This window comes from Scyliorhinus canicula, chromosome 15 (genome assembly GCF_902713615.1).
Source record: "Scyliorhinus canicula chromosome 15, sScyCan1.1, whole genome shotgun sequence".
NCBI lineage: Eukaryota > Metazoa > Chordata > Chondrichthyes > Carcharhiniformes > Scyliorhinidae > Scyliorhinus > Scyliorhinus canicula.
The window spans coordinates 89,599,940-89,620,931 of record NC_052160.1 but is presented as its reverse complement, the minus strand read 5'-3'; the positions used below and the strand labels follow the sequence as shown (position 1 = coordinate 89,620,931).

The 20,992-nt window shown below is 47.5% G+C and overlaps 1 protein-coding gene across 1 annotated transcript in view; it reads right to left on the bottom strand.

The window, feature by feature from the left end:
- Positions 1-4,765: 4,765 nt before the first annotated feature.
- The window catches only part of LOC119978129 (peptidyl-prolyl cis-trans isomerase FKBP5-like), a 166,550-nt gene continuing 150,323 nt past the window's right edge, over positions 4,766-20,992 (bottom strand). Inside the window, exons 7-10 of the mRNA XM_038819545.1 lie at positions 18,434-18,517; positions 16,189-16,374; positions 7,073-7,318; positions 4,766-5,519 (exon numbers count right to left, since the gene is read on the bottom strand). Coding sequence (XP_038675473.1) covers positions 5,421-5,519; positions 7,073-7,318; positions 16,189-16,374; positions 18,434-18,517 — 615 coding nt within the window. The 3' untranslated portion in view covers positions 4,766-5,420. The remainder of the gene's footprint in view (positions 5,520-7,072; positions 7,319-16,188; positions 16,375-18,433; positions 18,518-20,992) is intronic.

Genomic DNA, 20,992 nt, shown 5'->3' with positions numbered 1-20,992 from the left:
TAGAGAGTATGCTTAGAACCAAAGGGTTGAAATATGCATGGAACAGATCTCACTATCTCGTGCCAACCATCAAAGGAATTTTGACACAACTTGCAAAGATATTCACTACGCTGGATACGAAGGATGGTTACTGGCAAGTGAAGCTGGATGAAAGCAGTAGCTTTCTAATGACATCCTGGAATCTGTTAGGGTGATGCAGGTGGTTGCGTGTACCTTTTGGCATTTCCACAGCTCCAGATGAATATCAACGTGGACAACAATCTAAATTAATTAGAACCTAGAAATGGCAGTTAGAGGGGTAAAATGCTTCACTTGTGAGATGTTGGAGGTCCGTAAAGCTTCAGCATTCCAGATAACTACATCTGCAGGAAGTGCACCCAATTGCAGCTCCTCACAGACCATATGGATCAGTTGGAGCAGCAGTTGGATGCACTTAGGAGCATGCAGGTGACGGAAAGTGCCATAGACAACTCATGTTTCATGTCATGTTTTAGAAACGTGATTACATCTAAGGTGCAGGAAGATAGATGGGTGACTGTTAGAATGGCCAGGCAGTCAGTGCAGGAATCCCCTGTGACTGTCCCGCTCTCTAACAAGTATACCCTTTTGGGTACTGTTGGGGGGATGGCCTATTAGGGGAAAACAGCAGCAGCAGCCAGAGAAGTGGCACCATGGCTGGCTCTGTTGTTAAGCAGGGAGGGGCAAAGCACAGAAAAGCAATAGTTATAGGGGGCTCTACAGCCAGGGGCACAGATAAACACATAGTATGTTGCCTCCATGGTGCCGGGGTCCATGATGTCTCTGAACGGGCAGTGTGCATTCTGAAGGGCGAAGGTGAACATTGAGAGATCGTGGTACGTATTGGTACTATTGACAGAGGAAGAGTGACGAGATCCTGCAGCAGGAACATAGAACATAGAACATACAGTGCAGAAGGAGGCCATTCGGCCCATCGAGTCTGCACTGACCCACTTAAGCCATTTACCTCCACTCTATCCCCGCAACCCACAACCCCTCCTAATCTTTTTGGACATTAAGGGTAATTTAGCATGGCCAATCCACCTAACCTGCACATCTTTGGACTGTGGGAGGAAACCGGAGCACCCGGAGGAAACCCACGCAGGCACGGGGAGAATGTACAGACACCGCACAGACAGTGACCCAGCGGTGAATCGAACCTGGGACCCTGTCACTGTGAAGCCATAGTGCTATCCACTTGTGCTACCGTGCTGCCCACAGGAGTTCATGGATTTAGATAGAAAGTTAAAAAACAGGACCTCTCGGGTTGTAATCCCGGAATTCCTCCCTGTGCCACATGCCAGTGAGGCTAAAGATAGGAAGGCAGTACAGCTAAACACATGGCTAAACAGCTGGTGTAGGATGGAGTGTTTCAGATATCTGGATCATTGGAATCTCGTCAGGGGCAGGTGGGATCTGTGCAAGAGGGGAGGGTTGCACCTAAAATGGAGGGGCATAAATATCCTGGCCACGAGATTTGCCAGTGTCACACGGGAGTGGAAAGGGGGTGGGAACTGTAGCAATAGGTCAGAAGGTGAAATAACTGAGGGGGAACTGAAGAATAGGGCCTGTAAGACTCAGAGGAAGAGCAGGCAGGGAGATGCTACTGAACACAGCAAGACTGGTGGTCCGAGGTGCATTTTTTTCAATGCGAGAAGTATGACAGGTAACGCAGATGACTATAGAGCTTGGATTAGTACTTGGAACTGTGATGTTGTTGCCATTACAGAAACTTGGTTGAGATAGGCAGCTAAACGTTCCAGGATTTAAATGTTTCAGGTGGGATAGAGGGGGATGTAAAAGGGATGGGGGAGTTGCGCTACTGGTTAAGGAGAATATCACAGCTGTATTTACTCCTATGTGGAAGCAAATGGACGTAGTAGCAGGAGGCAGCATGGTTTTGTGAAGGGGAGGTCGTATCTCACTAACTTGATTGAGTTTTTCGAGGAAGTGACGAAGATTATTGATGAAGGTAGGGCAGTGGATGTTGTCTACATGGACTTCAGTAAGGCCTTTGACAAGGTCCCTCATAGGAGACTGGTACAGAAGGTGAAGTCACACAGGATCAGAGGTGAGCTGCAAGATGAATACAGAACTGGCTCGGTCATAGAAGATAGAGAGTAGCAGTGGAAGGGTGATTTTCTGATTGGAGGGCTGTGACTAGTGGTGTTCCGTAGGGATCAGTGCTGGGACCTTTGCTGTTTGTAGTATATAGAAATGATTTGGAGGAAAATGTAACTGGTCTGATTAGTAAGTTTATGGATGACACAAAAGTTGGTGGAATTGTGGATAGTGATGATGACTGTCAGAGGATACAGCAGGATATAGATCGGTTAGACTTCGGCAGTGAGATGGCAGATGGAGTTTAATCCAGTCAAATGTGAGGTAATACATTTTGGAAGGTCTAATACAAGTGGGAAATATACAGTATATGGCAGAACGCTTAAGAGTATTCTTAAGAGTATACAGGCAGAAGGTTCTGGGTGAACTGGTCCACAGGTCACTGAAAGTGGCAACGCAGGTGGAGAAGGTAGTCAAGAAGGCATATGGCATGCTTGTCTTCATCAGTCGGGGGATTGACTATAAAAATTTGCAAGTCATGCTGCAGCTGTATAGAACCTTAATTAGACTACACTTGGAATATAGTGTTCAATTCTGGTTGCCACACTACCAGAAGGATGTGGAGGCTTTGGAGATGGCAGAGAAGAGGTTCACCAGGATGTTGCCTGGTATGGAGGGCATTAGCTATGAGGAGAGGTTGGATAAATTTGGCTTGTTCTCACGGGAACGATGGAGGTTGAGGGGCGTAGACAGAGTGGATAGTCAGAAGCTTTTTCCCAGGGCAGAGGGGTCAATTACTAGGGGGCATAGGTTTAAGGTGTGAGGGGCAAAGTTTAGGAGGAGATGTGCGAGGGAAGTTTTTTTACACAGAATAGTGGGTGCCTGAAACTCGTCAGAGGAGGTGGTGGAAACAGAAGTGGGGAGGGGTAGGGGGGCTCTGTCCCCGGGGGGGGGCTCCAATGTGGTTTGGCCCGCGATCGGGGCCCACCGATCAGCTGGCCGGCCTCTGCCCCCCCCCCCCCCCCCAGTCTACTTTGTTGCGCGTCCAGCCCCAGAACTCCTGTGTCATGTTGTGTCGGGGCCGGCGCGTTCCGTAAAGCCACCGCGCATGCGCGGGTTGGCGCGTCGTCACTGCGCATGCACGGATTGGTTCTGTCCCCAGTGCGCGTCAGGAAGTGAGGCTGGAGCGGCGTGAACCCTGTGGGGGCCAGAATCGCTAGTGCCGTGCCCGTTTCGCGTCATCGTGCAACGCGACGGCGTTCATGACAGTGCGGACACTCTGTCCCGAGACCGGAGCATCGCACCCCCGTCTTTCCCTGTTAATATCTTGAATATCAGATCATCCCATAACCTTCTAAATTGTAGTGAAAACAGGCCTAACCTGTGTAATCTCTCCTCTTAATTTAACCCCTGTAGTCCCAAGTATCATTTTTGTAAATTTACATTGCACTCCCTCCATGGCCAAAATATCCTTTCGAAGGTGTGGTGTCCAGAACTGCTCACAGCACTCAAGTGGAGTCTAACCAGGGTTTTGTATAGTTGCAGCATAACCTCTGTGTCTTTATACTGCAATCCTCTAAATATAAAGCTAGCATTTAATTTGCCTTTTTGATTACTTTCTGCACTTGTTTATGGCATTTTAAGGATCTATGCACCTGAATCCCAAGTCTCTTTGGCCATCCACTGTACCTAACCTCTTTCCATTTAGAAAGTACTCTGCCTACCCATTTTTGGTCCAAAATGGATAACCTCACACTTGCTTACATTGAATCCCATTTGCCACAATTTTGCCCATTAACCTAGTCTGTCAGTATCTGCTTGCAATGTTATGCTATCATCTACGCTGTCTGTAATGCCAGATAATTTTGCATCATCAGCAAATTTGGATATATGACTTTCTATGCCATCATCCAAGTCATTAATGAATAACGTGAATAATTGAGACCCCACCACAGATCCCTGTGGTACACCACTAGTCACCTCCTGCCAATTAGAGTAATTACTCATTATCCCTACTCTTTGTCACCTGCCAATCAACCAATTTCCTAACCATGTCAATAATTTGCCCTCAACTCTGTGGGCTTCCGCTTTAGGTCACAATCTCTTATGTGGGACTTTATCAAATGCCTTCTGGAAGTCCAGATAAATAATATTCCTAGACATTCCCCATGTCCACTACCTTAGTCACCTCTTCAAAAAAATGTAATAAGATTAGCCAGGCATGACCTTCCCTTCTCGAATCCATGATAGCTCTCCCTGTTAGATTACAGGGATTAGAGCGGAGTGGCCTGGCAAGTGGATCTGGGTAAAGTGCTCTTTCGGAGGGTCGGTGTAGACTCAATGCGCCAAATGGCCTCCTTCTGAGCTGTAGAAATTCTATGGATACACATAAACGTGCATGCGAATGTGTCTTTTCATTAGGAAAAGTGGGATGGTTAGATCATTTGTTCATTATGAAAAGGAGAATGTTTGGATTTTGAAATATAACATGTCCCACCTGGCTTGCCGTTGTTATGTGTCGATGCCATGAGGCAGTCTGTCTGCGGGCTGCCATCTTAAGATCAGTTCATGAAAGACTCATAATGAGAAAACACTAAGGAAGCAAAGTCCTTAAACATGGAGCGCTTAGTCAAATGTGACATGGGAGGCATTTGATGGAAATATTTCACGTTACTACTTCCTCCTGTTTTCAGTATAAAACAGGCTTTTTATTACCGAAAGATGCAGAAAACATGAACATGTGTAAATAACAGTTCCCTCACCATCCTGGATTCTCAACTGATTCTTTTAGTAAGGATAATATTTCAGAGTTACAGTTGATTCACAGGATGGTGGGAGACGGAAGCAGAATATATCAACATTGAGAAGCCTGACATTTTTGTGATAGTATAAGTGATAGAGGTGAAGATATCTTACTCTGGAAAAATGTACATCTGGAAAGGATACTTTGTAGAGTCAATACAGGAAGCTGAACCATTAATATGACGCCGCATCGCAGGGTTATTTGATCTCTTCGTTCAAGGACTAAAATCAACAGCCAGAGTAGGAGGATTGTAACCTTTATTTCTGTTAGATTCTGGAATGACTAGGATAGGAAAACATTTTCACTCAAGGTTATGAAGCTCCTTGGGGGGAGTCTGTGACTCAACTCTCATTGACTTGCCACACACTGAACTTGCATTGATCTCCAGCTATAATAATCCCTTTGTTCCTTTTATTTAGCAGCAAGTATCTCATTGCTCTCTTAAATGAGGCACTGTCCTGGGTTGGGCTACAGGAGTATGATTTGCAGCTGACTCAGATACCAATTGTGTCATCCTTCAGACGCACGTTTCTCCGCTTCATTCTGCTTCTCTGGGTTTCTTTTCTTCAGGTCGATCCTCTTCCACCTCTTTAAATACATTTCTTTCCTTCTGCCTCAATGATTTGCTGGTTTCCCCCTGCAAGGTATGGGCAACGAGTTAGAAGCAGCCATTTTAGACTATAAAGAAACGGTCAGAATTCAGGTACTTTTATTCCCCAATTCTCTCTTTCTCTGCTACTTTATTTTTCCTGCTCCTCATTCTGTCCATCACCCAGGGGGCAGGGAATTGACCTTTGGACTGGCGGGTTTCAGGATGCAACCAGAAATGGCCAGTTCAGAGGTCATTTGCCTGGCCTATGGTTGATGGAGAATGTGGAGCAGGAAGGAGAGTCGGGCAAAAGAGATGGTTAGGGAGTAAGAGGCTGGAGTTCTGACAAGCCAGAGCAAACAGTGATGACCTTTCATGACCTTCTCTCAGTTCCCTTCTGCAACATCACAGCTAAGATGGTGGAGTTGGGAGTAAAAGAGGTCAATCTACAACCTCTCATGCCACAGCAACGGAGCTGAATTTCAACATCTGCGTATATCTGCAGCACAGAAATTATGGCGGAAATGAAATAGTCAATTATAGTATGAAAGTGACTTCCACACTAAATCTACTCAAGACTGGTTGATGGAATGTTGTTTTACAAATCTGATCGATGTATATTCAGGAATGGAATGATTGCAGGAAGGACAAAAAAACTCGCGTCTTGGTAAGAGGGGGACAGAAGCAGAGGCTAGGTGCATAGTCTTAAGGACAAAGGGGAGAATCAGATACTGGGTGCATTCCCTAGGAACGGGTTGGGAGATGGTCGGGAGGGGATTAGAGATATCCTGGGGAAATCTTCTAATTACGGCTTAGAACCGTTGACAGCTGCAGCCTGCGAGCAAGCTATTCAGCCCATCGTCTCTGTGACAGGTCTCAGTGAGAGCAATCCATTATTAACTCCATTGCCCTACTCTGTCCCTGCTTCAATATATTATCAATTCTTCCTCTGAAATATGCAATGATCTGCCTCAAGCACACAATTACAGAATTTAACACAACAGAAAAAACTTGCATTTATATAGCACCTTGCACATCCTCAGAACGTGCGCATTTCGCGGCCAATAAAGTATTTCTTGAAATGCATTCACTGTTGTAATGTAGGACATGCAACAGCCAATCTGTGCACAGCAAGCTCCCACAAACAGCATTGAGACAAGTGACCAGATACTCTGTCTCAATGTTGTTTTTTGGGGTGCGAATGCTGGCCACCAAACAGGGAATACTCCCTGTCTCTTTGTTGTACAGTACTGTGGATCTTTCACACATATCTCAGTGAACAGATTGGGCCTCAGTTTAAATTCTCCTTGGACAGTCCGGCATGCTCTCCATTGACTTATGAGGATAGGTTATGTGTTCAAATCTCTAGATTTGGGATAACTCCCAAGGCCTTCTAAGCCAATGGTGAAAGTGCAAGGTTACTGGGTGAGAGTGTAATTACTGGACTGGGCAATATCCATAGTAACTGTTTCTAAATAACAGCGGGTCACATGAACATTAGATTGCAACACTATTAAGCACTTTTGGATATTCTGTGGCCAGGAAAGGTGCTGACAATGCACGTCTTTCTTTCTTCAGTCATTCCTTCTAATCCTTGTCACCTTTCCGTTTGAGTCTCTGTCTGCAAACTTTTGGAACATGTTGGCATAAATCTTTTTGTTCCGCTCGTGATGTTCCTTCCTCTTGTTTTGGCACAGGACGATTTGAGTCTTTGCCGCCTTGTTTTCCGGGTTGACCTGGAGCACCTTCTGGAAATCTGCCTTTGCCAGATCAAATTCATTAACACAAAGCCTTGCTTCTCCACGTCTGTACAGTGCTTTCTCATTGGCTCGGTCAATCTCTAATGCCTGCGTGTAAAGAGAGTCAGAGGTTGGGTTTCACGCCCTTTACTGTAAATTAGCGGTATAAAAACAGCATTTATTGAGGGTAATTTCATTTTAAAACTAGCTGTGCTTCATCAAGACATGATATGAAGAAATTGTTCAAAAAATGGACTGAAGGACACAACATCAACAAACAAACAATTTAATTTCCTTAAAACTTCTTATTCCATTCAAGTCTATCCAAGACTTAAATACTGTCCCCTAATATCTGGAGAGACGCTTCCAGCTTTCCTTGAACAGCCCTGAACAGGAGACAGAGTACAAACAAAAGTCCTTTTAACAATTTGATTCTGGTTCGATCCCGGCCCCGGTTAACTGACTGTGTGGAGTTTGCACATTCTCCCCATGTCTGCGTGTCTCACCCCCACAACCCAAAGATGTGCAGCGTAGGTGGATTGGCCACGCTAAATTGCCCCTGAATTGGAAAAAATAATTGGGTACTCTAAATTTATATAAAAAACAATTTGATTCTTCTAAGGTTGTGGCCACCTCTGGCAAACCCAACATTGGTTGTTCATCTCTGGTTGGCTTTGAGAAGGTGCCTTTTCTGTAGGCCTGTGTGGTGAAGGTGCTACCACAATGCTGGTACGTAGGTCGGGATGTTTTTTTGGCCTCAGTGAGGAACTCCCTGCCAAGACCACTCGAGGTCATTCCCTGCACTGACGAGCTCAGTTCAGGAAGAATACTCACGATCAGGGTGCCAATTCTAAAGGCAGCCCTGCTCTTTTAGCCCCCTCAGCACCCCCATCATGACCTCCTGACCCCGCCCCCGCTTCACTCAACTTATCTCTTCCAGCGTCATTGAGCCCCCCTCACCCCTCTTGGTTAAAGTACCCTCGAGTCTGATCCCTGGCATGGGCCAGAGGAAGTGCCAAGGTGCCATCCTGCCCAGTCTCCAACTATGCCCTACTCCAATGGCCTGGTCCAGGTTTGTGTGGACCATTACTACACAGCGCCCTGATGACATCTCCCAGGCATGGCCGATGAATCACAGGCCCCAATGAATCTGGCGAACGCATATTTAAATGAGCCTAATGGTTAATTTAAATATGCATGCCTGGATCTTGACCAGCAAGAGCGTGATCTATATCGCAACTAGCCATGGGATTCTGTTGAACCTCACAAGACATTGTGTCGCGAATCTCGCGTGAGGCCTTTTGCGAAATTCAACAGCCTCGTCCTGAGGCCAAGTTGGGCATGACAAGGCCGCTGAGTCGCACCCCGAGTCTATGTAATCTCTCCTTCTTATTTAACCCGGAGAACGAGGTAACCTACTGGTGAACCACACCTCCACCACTTCCAAGACAAATCTATTCTTTCTGTGGTGTGGTGCCCAGAACCATGTACAGTGCTCCAGATGTAGTCTGACCACACAGGGGTTTTCAAACTTGGGGGTGACGCTGTTCTTACAGGCCTGCAGCTCTCGTCCTGGGTTGATGGAGGCCGTGGATATGCGAGTTGCTGCTGAAGAAGTCAGTTGTCTGATGGGTATATTCTTTCTCACCTTGAGCCCCTAACTGTTCTCCTCATCAATCGCTTCCACGATGTTACGTGATTGATACTATGAGAACTGGAAAGCAAACTAGAAATGACATCCTCATTTGGGCTTAGGAAAACCCTCAGAGGTCAGGAGTTGTAAAATAATCCCTGGAAAATGAACTTTCACTCCAGATCAGGAAGTTCCAGACTATCTTACTGCAAGTTGGACAATTGAGCGCTGCTTTTAAAGTTTCTCAAGGGCTCAGTCGTGCGAGCAGATGAAAGGTGTTGCGACCTAGCCTTTGAGTCAGAAGGTTCCGAGTCCAAGTCCCCTCGAGAGACTTGAGCATTTAATCTAGGTTGGCAGTTCAGTACAGTACAAAGGGAATTTTGCATTGCTGCCATCCTCTCGATCAAACCAAGGTCCTGTCTTCCCTCTGAGGTTGACATGAAAGATCCTGTGGTACTAGTTTGAAGAGCAGGGAGTTCTCACTGGTGGCCTGGCCAATACTTATCCATCACTGACATCTTTAAGCAAATTGAACTCCAAACATTACCTCTGGCTGGGATTTTCCGGCCCCGTCATGGTAGGACCCGCCACGGGGGATGCTGCAGACCAGCCAAAGGTCCATTGACTTTCAACAGGGCTGGCAGATCACGGTGGCGTGTAGGGCCATAACATCCCGTCTCTCTCTACAGAGACTAACAGACCTGCTGCGCTTTTCCAGCACTTGCTGTTTTTAGAGCAGGAAGACTATGTGGGTTTTTTCCCATTGCTGCGTGGGATCCTGCTGTGTGAATATCAGCAACTGTATCTCCTGCATTACTACCAAAGGCGGCTACACTTCAAAAGTACTTAATTATATCTGCAGCACTTTGCAATGTCCTGAAGCCACAATACAAATTGTTTTTTTCTATATCATGGGGAGATCAGAACTGCATTATTCCACCAATAGTGTCTGCAAGCCAAGGAACACTTACCTGGCGATGGCCAGATAACAGATACTGTAGCCACCTGGGGTGGCCATGTCCCGATTACAAAATGGACACTTTGCTAAGAATGCAGGGAAAATGGACAATACCGAGAAAGCAAGTAGGTGCAAGGTGTGTCTGTTGATCGGAGCTGTAGCTCCCAGACACGACCGATACTGCAAAGCCATTACCATACTAATGAGCCATCTCTGGGGACAAAAGAGTATCATTTAGGTAAACGATACTGAAGCAGACACCCCGGGCCAGAGGAGACTAGAACAAAGCAGGCCAACGGCCACCTAGGGCCCGCCCAGCAATCAGGGCAGCCACCCCGTTATTGGAGGAAATCGATACCAATGATCCAATTAATTGGGACCAAGTTCAAGGCCCGCCCAAAAGCACACGAAGCCCCCTTCGGGTATAAGAAGAAGCCCCCAAGAGAGAATCGCTCTTCTTGGCTCTCAGCGACGAGAGGCCTGCCTAACAGCTGCACCAGAACAAGTAAGTCCAAAGTCAACGCACACTACGAGATAAACGCTCCTAGCTACTATTCCGTACCAGCTCGACCCTAGCAGCCTCAGAACCGGACAACGCCCATTGTTCCTCTGACTGAGTGGGCTCCCAAAGCTAAGTATAGGCTTTAGTAGTAGTGACAGTTTAGTTGGTAGAGTTTGTGCATGAGTATATTTGACTGTGTGTAAATTAATGAGCATTGATTTCGAATTTACTAACTGGTGCATCGAATCTTTGATCAGTATTCGGTTTTGGACCTTGTGGTGGTATCGAAAGATACCTGGCGACTCTTGAGCAAACGTAGTTAGAATTAAGGAAGGTGACCATATTAACTGCCATAAACAGAGCCAATTAAAGAGAGAACACAACGAGCAATAATACCATCACAGGATCCAGTTGAGCAAGGAGTCTATTGCACAGAGCAACATCCACTGATAGAAACAATGCAGCCAGTTTCCACTACAGGGCTATCGTTTAATTGTTGATCCTCACAGAAGAGAAGCTATCACATAGAATTCCTACTGTGCAGAAGGAGTGGCATTCAGCCCATCAAGTCTGCATAGACCCTCCAAAAGTGCTCCCGAACTAGGTCCACTTCCCCGCCTATCCGTGTCATCCTATAAACCAACCTAACCTGAATATCTTTGGACACTAAGGGGTAATTTTAGCATGGCCTGCACATCTTTCGACTGTGGGAGGAAACTGGAAGAACTGAAGGAAATTTATACAGACACGGGGAGAAAGTGCAAACTCCACACAGACAGTTACCCAAGGCCGGAATTGAACCCGGGTCCCTGGCACTGTGAGGCAGCTGTGCTAACCACTGTGCCACCTAGGTAAAAGTTGCAGCCTTTGTTTGTCATCCTTAACTTGACTATTTAAAGTCAGTGAATCAATGCAAGTTTGATAAAGGGCTGGAAGTTGGCTACACCAGCGTCACCATCAGGTGGTGATAAAGTCAAAAATAAACTCCACTGTGCGATACCCCAAATCAGACTTTCCCAGGATTTTCAAACTGTGGAACCCCTTGTGGTATTCAGTTGATCAGTTGTTTGGTGATTGATTATGTGTGTCTGTTGATTTATCTCTGGTCTGAATGCTATTACTCAAGCCTGAGTGGGGTGAAGGGAAACTAATAGTAAACTAGAAGCTTGTGGCTGCAGCAGACATTTTACAGAATTGAATACAGTTCCAGTTCAGACATAGAAACTTTTGTATCATCTCTGCATATCTCCGTGGCACAGAACACAATTGGCAATGAGGATGGAGGACAGTCTGAAATCTCCTGGTTCCAGGACCTTTCCTGGTTTGCCAGGATAGCCACCCATGCCTCGAGATTGATGAATTTTTGGGGGTTCAAGTCTGGCATGTTGGTTATTGGGATGGACAATATGGATGAAGCATCAAGAAGGGGTTATTCATACATTGTCTCAGAGCAGGAAACCAGAAAATAGTTGAGCAGCTTGCAGAAGACACATCTGTGTCTGATACAGCGGTAAGTTACCTTGCAAAATACAACCGGCGAAAGAAACGTGTGATGATCAAAAAAATATACATCCTGGGAGAGATGCTGGGGAAATGGTAAAGAAAAACATGTGGCTTCTGAATGAAAATGAAATTAAAATCGCTTATTGTCACGAGTAGGCTTCAATGAAGTCACTGTGAAAAGCCCCTAGTCGCCACATTCCGGCGCCTGTCCGGGGAGGCTGATACGGGAATTGAACTGTGCTGCTGGCCTGCTTGGTCTGCTTTTAAAGCCAGCGATTTAACCCAATGAGCTAAATCAGCCTCAGAATCAGAATCAGAATGGACATTTAAATGACCTGTGAACTAATTTGTGGCCAGTTTATGGAAAAATACTTCAATCTCCCAAATTAGCAAATGCCTCCACATGGAGGATGATGATTTTTTAAAAATGTTTAGAGTACCCAATTTTTTTTTCCCAATTAAGGGGCAATTTAGGGTGGCCAATCCACTTAACCTGCACATCTTTAGATTGTTTGGGGTGGGGGGGGGGGGGGGGGGGGGGGGAACTCACACAGACACGGGGAGAATGTGAAAACGCCACACGGGCAGTGACCCGGGGCTGGGATTGAACTTGGGTCCTCAGTGCCGTAAGCTACAGTGCCAACCACTGTGCCACTGTGCCGCCCGGAGGATGCCGATTTAACCTTGGAAAAAGCCACAACTTTGGGCAACCCAAATTGAATCTGCAATGTTAGATTTGAAGAGTTTACATAGAAATGTACCCTCAGGCTCGGGGTCCCACACACAGCTTGCCCAGCCAGCTCATGTACAAAGATTACGGGCAAAGAGACCAGAGTTGTCTTATCAACATGTCCCCCATCACCTTCAAAACTGTGCCCAAATGAATGCCCAAAGATGACAACACCATGTCTAGCTCAAGTGTAATGCCTGCCTATAGGGGAATAACTTTGCAAAGATGTTCAGGTCATTGAAAAGAGAACTGCATTGATTCAACATGTGGCAAGGAATATCTTGCTGAGAGTGAGTATCACCAATGGTAGAGGACCAGGTAATTTTAAAGATCACAGGCATCTTACTGTTGCTTCTCAACATGGCTGCGAAAGTATCTATATTGAGCAGCAAACTACCATCATTAATTTTCCCAACTTGGCTCTCATTCCTGGGATAAACATTTTTCAAGCTTCTGATGCCCCAATTATTCCATTTTGGGGATGATCACAGTTCCAGTACATTACAAAGGCATCACCCTCAACAAGTTCATGTTCTACATAGCGAGGGGCAGAAGTCTTTTGGAGTAAACGCTTCAAAGCTGAAGACGCCAGTGGAGCACACATTAACATGATCGATGGCACTCACTATGTACAAAGATAGCCTTCCTTATTTACCGAGTTTGGGCACATTAAGGTGGACTGATAAGCTCCTCATATTAATTTGGAAGTTTTGCAAAATTTGTAATGGTTGCAAAACAGGGTATTTCAGTACCGCAGAACACCCTCTGGACTGAGTTCTATACCTAGCACATTCCAGCAGATCAGTTCATCAGTCTTGTCAGATGTTGAGGGGATTCACAAGCCCACACAAGACAATGGCAAAGCCATTCATGCACTTCCAACACCATCTCATTTGAAAGAGTTGGCATTATCCCTTGATACCATTGACCGTTATCACAATTCCTTTCCAATCACAGAGATCGCAGAGCCTTTTCGAAAGCTACTGTGAAAACGTCCAAAGTGGGAATGGAATGGGAATTGGAATGGGCAATCACACAGCAAACAGCGTTTGATACGTTAAAGATGGAGATAGATGATGGGACCTTCCAGTCCTGCCGACTTCAATGGGAATTTAAATGGATCGCAGCGCGGCAGGAAGTCTCAGCAATCATTTTGGCCTGTCCTTGGGTATTTCAACCCACATGCAGAAATGTATGACAGTACAGATATATCAGGAAATCTAATTGGAACTGTACACTCACAATAATTGAAGGAAGCAAAAGGCCAATAGGTTACACATCACCTCCATTGTCGGAAACCACCAAAGATTCCCTGCTGGAGAGTGGGAAGCATGAGTCTTCATCTATGCTTGTGAATATTGCTCATGTATCCCGATGGTAGAAAGATCATCCTCCATGCTAATCACCAAGCTCCATCAAAATTGGCCCTCCTCCAATCAAGGTGGGATTTCCCTGATCGATCCCTGCCCCCTCGCCAATTGGACCCGACCCACCAGTCATACATTATAGGACCCCGCCCTGACATTCTCTTTCCCCAAGAGGCTCACAATATGGTGAAGGATGCCACTTGTGGGCCAATGGCTTCTACCTCTTTTTTTCCTCACCCGCTACGCCAATCTGCCTAACAATGAGAATATTCCACCCCTTGTCTTTTTCCATGATGAACCTAATCTTATGATATGGTGGTCACTGTTCCCTAAATGTCTGTAGTAACACGTGATCCAATTGATCCCATCCTTTCCCAGAACTAGATCCAGCAATGCCTCCTTCCACATTTGGTTGAAATTGAAAAATCACCTCAACTTCAGAAACCGTCTCCATTTTCCTCTGTACGCGACCAGTATCCCAGTTTACATTGGGTTAGTTTAAATTCATTTTCAACAAACCCTCTTCATCCAGAGCCTACCAATCCAGTCCATGGTTCTCTCTGCGAATAATACTTTCGCCATGTCCCTCGTATTTGAACTCCACCTGTGCCCAGAGATGTACTCCCAAGGAACTGTGCAATATGTGCCAGGGACCCGGGTTCGTTTTCGACCTCGGCTGACTGTGTGTGGAGTTTGAACATTCTCCTCGTGTCTGTGAGGGTTTCCTCCAGGTGCTCTGGTTTCCAAATACGTACAGGTTGGGTGGATTGGCCATGATAAAATGACCCTCCATGTGCAAAGGTTAGATGGGGTTACGAGGATAGGTTGGGGGATTGGGCCTCAGTTAGGGTGCTCTTTCGGAGAGTCGGTGCAGACTCGATGGGCTGAACAGCCTCGTTCTACACTGTGGAAATTCTATAATTCTACATGAGTTGGGATAAATGGGTGTTTCTCTGGTTGGCAATCAGTAGCTAGTGGTGTCCCTCAGGGATCCGTGTTGGGCCCACAATTGTTCACAATTTACATTGATGATTTGGAGTTGGGGACCAAGGGTAATGTGTCCAAGTTTGCAGATGACACTAAGATGAGTGGTAAAGCGAAAAGTGCAGAGGATACTGGAAGTCTGCAGAGGGATTTGGATAGGTTAAGTGAATGGGCTCGGGTCTGGCAGATGGAATACAATGTTGACAAATGTGAGGTTATCCATTTTGGTAGGAATAACAGCAAACGGGATTATTATTTAAACGATAAAATATTAAAGCATGCCGCTGTTCAGAGAGACTTGGGTGTGCTAGTGCATGAGTCACAGAAGGTTGGTTTACAAGTGCAACAGGTGATTAAGAAGGCAAATGGAATTTTGTCCTTCATTGCTAGAGGGATGGAGTTTAAGACTAGGGAGGTTATGTTGCAATTGTATAAGGTGTTAGTGCGGCCACACCTGGAGTATTGTGTTCAGTTTTGGTCTCCTTACTTGAGAAAGGACGTACTGGCACTGGAGGGTGTGCAGAGGAGATTCACTAGGTTAATCCCAGAGCTGAAGGGGTTGGATTATGAGGAGAGGTTGAGTAGACTGGGACTGTACTCGTTGGAATTTAGAAGGATGAGGGGGGATCTTATAGAAACATTTAAAATTATGAAGGGAATAGATAGGATAGATGCGGGCAGGTTGTTTCCACTGGCGGGTGACAGCAGAACTAGGGGGCATAGCCTCAAAATAAGGGGAAGTAGATTTAGGACTGAGTTTAGGAGGAACTTCTTCACCCAAAGGGTTGTGAATCTATGGAATTCCTTGCCCAGTGAAGCAGTTGAGGCTCCTTCATTACATGTTTTTAAGGTAAAGATAGATAGTTTTTTGAAGAATAAAGGGATTAAGGGTTATGGTGTTCGGGCCGGAAAGTGGAGCTGAGCCCACAAAAGATCAGCCATGATCTAATTGAATGGCGGAGCAGGCTCGAGGGGCCAGATGGCCTACTCCTGCTCCTAGTTCTTATGTTCTTATATGGGCCTTGGGTGAGACTCACTGCAACTCAGGGTGGTCTTCTGAAAAATCAACCCCCAATGGGCTCGTTCAACACATTTAGCCCAAGTTTAAACATACATTCTCCATCTGAAACCTTTGTAAATAACCCCGACTGAAGTAAATAGAATGGGTGGAGGCTCAGGTGGAGCACGAGCAACAGCATGAACTTGTGCTGCGAAGGCAGCCCTGCCTCACTGGGTCAGTATCGGAGCTACTGAACGCTGCAACAGGAGGGTCCTCCTAGCTATGTACACTCCTCACTCACCCTGTCACAGCTGCCCACAGCCTTCAGGTACTCATTCAGTTTCAGAGAGCACATGGCCACGTTGAGATGCGCTGCCAGAATGAGGGACCTGGCTCTCTGACTTTCTTCCTGTGTCAGGCAGTATTCCTGCTCCAGCCACGCCACAATCTTCCTGTACTGGATCTGAGCCTGCTTATATCTGCCAGCCTAGGGTGAGAAAGATTTCAGGGAATGGAACATATTCAAAACCACACACGTCAATACAGAAACATTTTGTAGTGTCAGGCCAGGGTCAGCATCCCGGATCAGTATCGACTGCTGCTAAGAGCAATTTCTGCAATTCCTTCAGCTCCCAAATTGCCCTGGAATTTTAACCTGTTTTTTTCACCTCTCCCTGGAGGTCACAAGGTTTCAGGTAGGATCGTGGGAGGGGGTGGTGCATATTGTGATGCACAAGATGTTGGTTGGAATTTACCGGCTACGCCGCAGATGCAGTGAGCCATTCAAACATCCATTGACTTCGTTGGGACTGGAAGATCCTGCTGGCAGGAGGGGCTGGAAAACTCCAACCATTGTTGTTCTGTGGAAGAGGCTGGACGGGCCAGAAAGCTTTTTGCTATCCCCCACATGTTCATATGTTAATTCACACTTGTGTAATCTATTTCATTTTTACTGTGGGTTAATTAAAAAATATACAATCAGCAAAATTCTAAACAGGAAGAAAGGAGGTTCAAAACTATTTAGACAGGGTCACCCTACAGAATTTTGTATTTCGCTTTATTTTAGTCCCCTCACAATTTATGAACTGAAGGGGCAGTGAGAGGTGCTCCTGTGATTCAATCCACACATACCAATGACAAGCCTTTCAACCCATGTGTCAGCATGTCTGTCTGACAGGGGAAAGCCTTTCCTATTTCACTGTCGTTTGTAGGTTTGAACCAATGGATCAGTTATGAAATGCGACGGCAGCCTATTATCATAGAATAGTGCAGGAGGCCATTCGGCCCATCGAGTCTGCACCGGCTCTTGGAAAGAGCCTACCCTACCCAAGGTCAACACCTCCACCCTATCCCCATAACCCAGTAACCCCACCCAACACGAAGGGCAATTTTTGACACTAAGGGCAATTTATCATGGCCAATCCACCTAACCTGCACATCTTTGGACTGTGGGAGGAAACCGGAGCACCTGGAGTAAACCCACGCACACACAGGGAGGATGTGCAGACTCCGCACAGACAGTGACCCAAGCCGGAATCGAACCTGGGACCCTGGAGCTGTGAAGCAATTGTGCTATCCACAATGCTACCGTGCTGCCCCTATTAGAATGAAGGAGTTTGGAGGGATGATTGAACCTAGTCAAATGTAACTTTCCCCAGTGGGTTATTGTGCTGAAACATAAGGCAGAAACATTTTTAAAAGTTCCAATTTTGGGAAGGTTTATTTTTAGAGTTCCCCCCCCGCCCCCCCCCCCCAACAAATAAGTTACTTTTAACAAACAAGCTGAAGTGTAGCTTCTAAAAAATGTTTATCTTCTGGAGCATGCCTCGGTGAAGGCTTGCTCAGTGCTGCTTGCAGAATGTGTTTTCAGTGTCCTTCGCGTATCCCACACTGTGCATCCTGGGATGTAAGGAGCTGTTTGTGGCCAGTTTCTGGGTTGCCACTCTGTGAGTGGTCACCGGAGGCAAAATGGCAGTAGGCAGAGTTGATCAAAGATAAACGTGGCCGTCCATGCTTCGCTATTTGGGAGTGGACTAAAGCCCCATTGGTTTCTCTCCATGGCAATACAACTTGAGACCTCGAGCCATCTCAAAGGACAATAATGAGTGAGGTTCCCAATTATTTGCAGCATGTGATTGGCTGCAACACTGTTCTTCACCATTCTGTTGCAGCACTGATCCAATGACACAAGCACCTTAGATTTTATAGTGAGGGATGATAGCAATTAATGAACTCAATCGGTTTAAACTGAACTTTTATACAGGGAAATCAGCACATTCATATAGTGGGTGGTCGGTTAGTTCAGTTATCTGGACATCTGATTCATGATGCAAAATAACGCCAAGATGGTGGGTTCAATTCCCGTATTGGCTGAGGTTACATGGACTGGTCCCACCTTCTCGACCTTTTCCCTCGCTCAAGGTTGTGGTGACCCTCCGGTTAAATCACCACCAGTCACCTCTCAAAGGGGAGAGCAGCCTATGGTCCTCCTGGTCTATGGCGACTTTCATAGTGGGTGTTGGAGGTGGAGTCTCCCGCACAAGTACCTTAAAATAGTTAGTTCCTTTTTCCTTGACTAGAGCCGCCCGTTCCAATTTCTCCTGAGTGCTCATTTCCCAGGATTCTTTAGCCTGTTTGTAAAACAGAAGCGGCACATTATCAGCACAGTTCATATTTCACAACACATGCACCTGTTTCACCAGAATAAATCCTAAATTGAGTGGGCGTGGCTCACTTTCCCTGCAGAGGCTGGGCAGGCTGCGAGAAAGGTGGCAACAGCCACAAGATCAGAAGGTGCAGGGGGGGAGGAGGGGGGGAGGAGGGGGAAGGAGGGGGGGGAGGAGGGGGGAGGAGGGGGGAAGGAGGGGGGGGGGAGGAGGGGGGGGAGGAGGGGGGAAGAAGGGGGGGAGGGGGGGGAGGAGGGGGGAAGAAGGGGGGGGGAGGAGGGGGAGGGAGGGGGAGGAGGGAGGGGGAGGGGGGAGAGGAGGGGGGAGGGGAGGGGGGAGGGGGGAGGGGGGAGGGGGAGGGGAGGGGGGGAGGGGAGGGGAGGGGGAGGGGAGGGGGGAGGGGGAGGGGGGGAGGGGGGAGGGGGGAGGGGAGGGAGGGGGGAGGGGGGAGGGGAGGGAGGGGGGAGGGGGAGGGGAGGGAGGGGGGGGAGGGGAGGGAGGGGGAGGGGAGGGGAGGGGGGGGGAGGGAGGGGGGGAGGGGGGGAGGGAGGGGGGGAGGGGGGAGGGGGAGGGGGGGAAGGGGGGGAGGGGGAGGGGGGGGAGGGGGGCGGGGGGAGGGGGAGGGGAGGGGGGGAGGGGAGGGGGGAGGGGAGGGGGGAGGGGGGAGGAGAGGGGAGGGGGGAGGAGGGGGGGAGGGGAGGGGGGGGGAGGGGAGGGGGGGAGGGGGGGAGGGGGGGAGGGGGGAGGGGGGAGGGGGGAGGGGGGAGGGGAGGGAGGAGGGGGGGAGGAGGGGGGAGGGGGGGGAGGGGGGGAGGGGGGGAGGAGGGGGAGGGGAAGGAGGGGGAGGGAGGGGGGAGGACGGAAGGAGGGGAGGGGGGGGGGGAGGGGGGAGGGGGGGAGGGGGGAGGGGGGAGGGGAGGGGGAGGGGGGGGGGGGGGGGGCGGGGGGGGCGGGGGGGGGGGGGGGGGGGGCAGGGGGGGGCAGGGGGGGCAGGGGGGGGGAGGGGGGGAGGGGGGCAGGGGGGGGGGGGAGGGAGGGCGGCGGGGGGGATGTCTTTTTGAGTGAAAGTCCTGCCGAGTCTGAGAAATAATCTAATTTTAGGGAAGCAAAAAAATGTGCCACTGATTCATCCGCTGTGTGATCATCTGAAGTGTACATTGGTACAGGATTGTAATGATATCGGACTGGTTGAAGGCCTTGATTATCCAAGGTTTGTATTTTCAGCTGTACTGAAAGCATCATGGACACACTGTAACCAAAAGGTTAATGACATGTCAAGGGGATTGAACTATAAAAGAGGAGGAAGTTACACTCCCATTGTACAGAGCCTCTGATCAGACCCTGTCTGGAGCACTGTGTTCAATTTTTGGCAAGGTAACTCAGGCAAGATATGCTGGCCTCGAAAGGAGACAGTGTGGATTCATCGGTATTTGACTTGGTTTTAATTAGTTAAATTTTGAACAGATGTGCACAATCCTGTCTAGTGCGCGGCTGAAATAAAACAGGAAATACTCGGGAAACTCAGCAGGTCCGGCAGCATCTGTGGAGAGAGAAACGGAGTTAACTGGTGATATTCTCCAGCCTTGCCAGAGTCAATGGACTTCTGAATGGCTCGCCATATTTTCCGGCCCTGCCCATTGCGATGGAGCCATAATATTCTGCCCATGTTTTGAGTCCAATCCAACTCTTCTTAGGAATTCTCCACATTCCATTGAATTTAGAAGGTTCGGGTGATCCAATCAACTTAGTGACAATGCTAAAGCGATGTGCTAAAGTGGAGATAAATAAACCATTCCCTCTGGTGGCAGAAATCAGGAACAAGGGGATATGATCTTCAAATGAACGGTAAATCATTTGGAGTAAAATCAGAGTGTGCTTTTTCACACAAAGGATGATGGCGATGCGGAACTTACTCCCAAAATGGCTGCAAAGATTCTTGGGGGGAGGTAGGGGGAGCAATGACTAATTTCAATTGTGATTAATGGACTTTAGTTAAGTGAGGAGTATGGATCAAAGGCAGAAAAATGGAGCTGAATCATAGATCAGTCATAATCTAAATCAGGATGTTGTGTTATGCTGCTTCTGATAACACAGGCTGCTACTTGATGCAGTCTTAACTAAAGGATGCTACAGGCTCTGAAATGAGTTCTACGTCTTTATTGAACTATTAACACAGTTCTCAAATGAGTTTGACTCTCTGCTAATCTAACTGTAGTAACTCAGTCTAACTGTACCAGCTTGCTCTAAGCCACGTGCTAGGGTGTGATGCTGCTGATCAACCCTGTCTAACTCTCTAGGTCTGTGGAAAGAGGCAAGGTATGCATGTCTCATCCCTTTTATAGTGTTTATGTCATGCCCCCTTGTGGTTATGCCATCTCTGAGTCTCCTGACTGCCTATTGGTTGTGTCCTATTCTGAGTGTTCATTGGTTGCATGTTTG